Genomic DNA, 4,079 nt, shown 5'->3' on the forward strand with positions numbered 1-4,079 from the left:
TGCTGGTCAGGGGGAATACCTTCCTTGTCCTGGATCTTGGCCTTCACGTTCTCAATGGTGTCACTGGGCTCCACCTCCAAGGTGATGGTCTTGCCGGTCAGGGTCTTCACGAAGATTTGCATTTTGACCTTGAATTTAAAAGGTAAAGTGTCACAATTTCAAAAGACTAGTAAAAATTTCGATCCCCACGAAATGCCTCTAGTCTAAACTCTCCCTCCCGTCTTGTGACAACGCAAAATCTGTTCTGTCACGGTTCCAAACTGCTAAAGCATTTCAAAACACTAAACTGGCATCCGGAACATTCACCAACTGCGGGGCATCCAAGCCTGCCAGCGACAGCGGTGATAAATCACAAGTCAAAAAAAAAAAAAAAAATCTAAACTAGAGGCCGTTAGTACAATCTCCCGTTTAAACGGGAGATCATGGCTCCTACGTTAAAATCAGCGTCTAAACCTTGCAAACGCCCGGAGTACCTCTTTTCTGACTTCCCCCACTGAAATAACCACGATGGACTCTCCATCCGTTAAGCGTCCGTTAAGCTCCCCGGCGCGCGCGCCAGGGCCGCCCCCGCTCCGCGCAGGCGAACAAGGCCCACTCTTCCCGGAAGGCCCGTCGCCGCGTCACGGCAGCTCGCCCTCCCCTCCCCCACACCGCGAAAAAGCCCGCCTGGCCTCACGCAAGCCCGCTTTCCCGTCCTCCCACGACTCAGACGCCGCGGACCAGTACCTGCTGGAGAATGTGGTCGGAATCGCAAACTGCCAAGCGCGTCGAACAGGCCTCGACGCGGGAACCAGCGAGCAGGACAAAGCCTCTCGTCACTAAGCGCCGGGGGCCCCCGCGAGCCGCTATTTATGCAGCGTCTGTTGTGGCGCTTCTCACCCCTACGTAGCTGCCGTCTCCCTGCGCCGCGGAAAGTAGTTCCCCGGAGCCCGCCTCCCGCAGCTCAACCAGGCTGCCCACCCGAGCTCCCGGTCCCCCAGAACGCAAGCAAGGGACGCTGACAAGTGAAATCGTCTTCATTCCAGGCGACCCTTCGCCTTTTGTACCCCCCGAAAATGGAAAAATTGTCGGGCGGATGAATCCAAGTGAAAGGGCCCTCCCTCGAAGGCTCTGGAAACTTCCTCGCGGCGTCCGCGCCGATTGGCGAGGAGACTCAGATGAGGCCGGCGCTGATTGGTCGGGGAGGCGGGCCGCTCGATTGTTGCTGGGCTCGGGTCTGGGGCGACTAAACGTCGACGTTGCTAAGTGACCGAGTGCGCAGGCGCCGCGTCTGGTCGCCTTGAAACCCCGAGCTTTCTTGCCTGAGGTGGGGGAGGGGGTTCTCGTCTGCGTCCGACACCCCGGGCGTGGAGGCCCCTGGGGTCCCTTCGCACCCCGGGCCGGGCCCGCTTACGTTTTACTGTGAATGGTGACCCCCCACCCCCACCCCCACCCACACACGCTCCTCGCACTGGCTGGACGCTCGCTTCGCTGAGGCCCCTGCAGTGTGGCCCTTGGTGCCTCCGCAGCCATAGTCCTTTTAGTCGCTTTGTTTCGTTCCCAGCCGCCCGCGGGTCCAGATGTGACCCTGTAGGGCAGCGGCGGGGCTGGGGTCTGCGGCCTTAGCTTCAGACCCGCACCCCCGGCCCTGCAGATCCCCCTACCCTGGGCAGTCTCCAAGCAAAGAAAGAAAGAGAGGGGAGACATGCCGCTAAGACTCAGGCTCGGGGTGCAGCCACCCCTCCAGTTGGGGTCCCTGCTGTGCGAAAGAAGGGAAGTCGGCAGTTAATCCCAGAACCTCAGTACTGGGTTCAGGCTCTGGGTGGGGCTGCCTTCCCCTCCTCGAGATAAACAAGGAACTAGCGATGTCATGCGGAGTCACGACGTCGGCCTTGTAAATAACCTTGAAAATAGCTTTGTTTGCACAGGCTGCCAACCTCTGTACCGCAGGACGCCCGGAAATGTTAACAGATTCGGTCAGCTTCGCTCTCTAAAGGTTCACTAGTTATTAACATATAACTGAAGGAAACCTTATCTGCTTCGCCTAGCTTGATTGAGTCAAGTTTGATTCCCCAGCCCAATTTGTGCTTTCTGGAATAAAGAGCAGGTAGAGTTGAATTTGAAGTGAACTGAAATTCAGAAAATGTCTGTTTTACATAATATTTTATTCTTATGAGGCTCCATGAGTTGAGCCTCGTTTCACCAAGCGCAGTACATCCTGAGTCAGACATTTTGAGGTGCAGACTGAACTAGAATGCAGATCTTATGACTTCACTGGGGTAAGTTCCGGCAATCGCCAGAGCAGTCTTACTGCTTCCTGGTATATTGTTTTTGTCAAAGTAGATGGTTTGGTTGTTTCAGCACAGCAGTAGTGTTTCGAACGGATGGCACCTGGAATATTCTGCCGTAGTTTTTCATAGTACAGTTTTTGTTTAGCCGTGTGTGGCCTCCGCCCCATCCCGTGGAGACAGGACATTACTATGTAGTAGGCCTAGTTGGCCTAGAATTACTCTGTAGACCAGACTGGCTTGGAGCTCACAGAGATCTTCTTAGCTCTGTATTCTGAGTGCTGTAAACAAATTTTTTAAAAATTATTTTATGTGTATGAGTGTTTTTCTTGTATGTATGTCTATAAACTACCTGTGTACCTGGTCTCTGAGGAGCTCAGGAGGGCTTCAGATAATTTGAAACTATAAGACTGTTGTGAGTATTCATATGGGCCCTTGCAGTACATACAGACATACAAACATATAATTTTTTATTTTTAAGTTTTTGTTGTTTGTTTTCTTCTTTATGTAGTCCTGACTATCCTGGAACTGCTCTGTAGACCAGGCTGGCCTCTTGAACTCAGAGGTCCGCCTGCCTCTGCCTCCCAAATGCTGGGATTAAAGGCCTGTGCCACCATTGCCCGGCTATTTAATATTTTTTAAAAAAGACTTATTTATTATGTATACAGTGTTCTGTCTGCATGTATGCCTGCACAACAGAAGAGGACACCAGATCTCATTACAGATGGCTGTGAGCCAGCATGTGATTGCTGGGAATCAAACTCAGAACCTCTGGAAGAGCAGCCAGTGCTATTAACCTCTGAGCCATTTCTCCAGCCCTATTTAATATTTCTAATGTTAAGACAGATGGCTTTTGTGTGGACAGTTCCTCTGAAACTGAAAAAAAAAAAAAAATTGACTCTTGAGAGTCCAAGTGGTTTTACTTGGTTAAATGTCCCTTAATAAAGCATTATGAAAGGACATTCCTACAAGGCAGGAACTCAGAGATTTGCCTGGGGTCTGTCTTCCTAGCGCTGGGATTAAAGGCATGTGCCACCAACTGCCCAGCCAATAATTATTTCTCACTGGGAGTTGTGACAAAAACCTTTAATTCCAACACTGGGGAGGGGGGGCAAGGGGGCGGAGGGCAGGGGCAGGCAGGTCTATATGAGTTCAAGGCTAGCTGGTTTACAAAGCAAGTTCTAGGACAGCCAAGGTTACACAGAGAAAACCCTGTTTCAACCCTGGCCCCCCCACAAAAAAAGTATTTCTGTTCAAGGCAGTATATTGCTCCATGCTGAAGATGGTCCTACAGTTACTGCCAACTCTTCTGTCCTCTTTAGCTTTCATTTATTCTTTCTACAGATAAGTGCATGTCACCTGATGTAACCAAGAGGACCACAAGTTGTAGGTCTTTGTGGCTTGAGTCTAAGGCCAGACTGAAATAAAATAGATTGTCTAAAAAAAAAAAATTTAAAAAGGTAGAAGTGTTTATGTTTTGTACCCAAATGAACACAAAATACTGTAATTTTTTTTTTTTTTTTTTGAGACAAGTTCTCACTATGTAGCCCTAGGCTGGCTTTTAATGTTTTTGGTTTTTTGAGACAGGGTTTCTCTATGCAACCCTGGCTGTTCTGGAACTTTGTAGATCAGGCTGGCAACTCACCTGTCTCAGCCTTCCAAGCACTGAGATCAAAGGCATGTGCTACCACAGCCCAGCTGCTATTTTGATATTCTAAGACAGGCTTTCTCTGTGTTGGTTGTCCCGGCTGTCTTGGAACTCACTCTGTAGACCACACTGGCCTTAAATTTAGAGATTCCCTGGCTTTTAAC

The 4,079-nt window shown here is 50.2% G+C and overlaps 1 protein-coding gene across 1 annotated transcript in view; it reads right to left on the minus strand.

Annotated features, from left to right (window-relative positions):
* Positions 1–840, minus strand: part of Ubb (ubiquitin B) — a 1,181-nt gene extending 341 nt beyond the window's left edge. Inside the window, 2 exon segments of the mRNA XM_055594243.1 lie at positions 1–128; positions 727–840. The exon segment at positions 1–128 is cut by the window's left edge and continues 111 nt beyond it. Of these exon segments, the coding sequence (XP_055450218.1) occupies positions 1–122 (122 nt within the window). The 5' untranslated portion in view covers positions 123–128; positions 727–840.
* Positions 841–4,079: the final 3,239 nt, after the last annotated feature.

The sequence above is a fragment of the Psammomys obesus genome, unplaced genomic scaffold (genome assembly GCF_907164565.1).
Source record: "Psammomys obesus unplaced genomic scaffold, mPsaObe1.curated_primary_1811, whole genome shotgun sequence".
In the NCBI taxonomy this organism is placed as follows: Eukaryota; Metazoa; Chordata; class Mammalia; order Rodentia; family Muridae; genus Psammomys; species Psammomys obesus.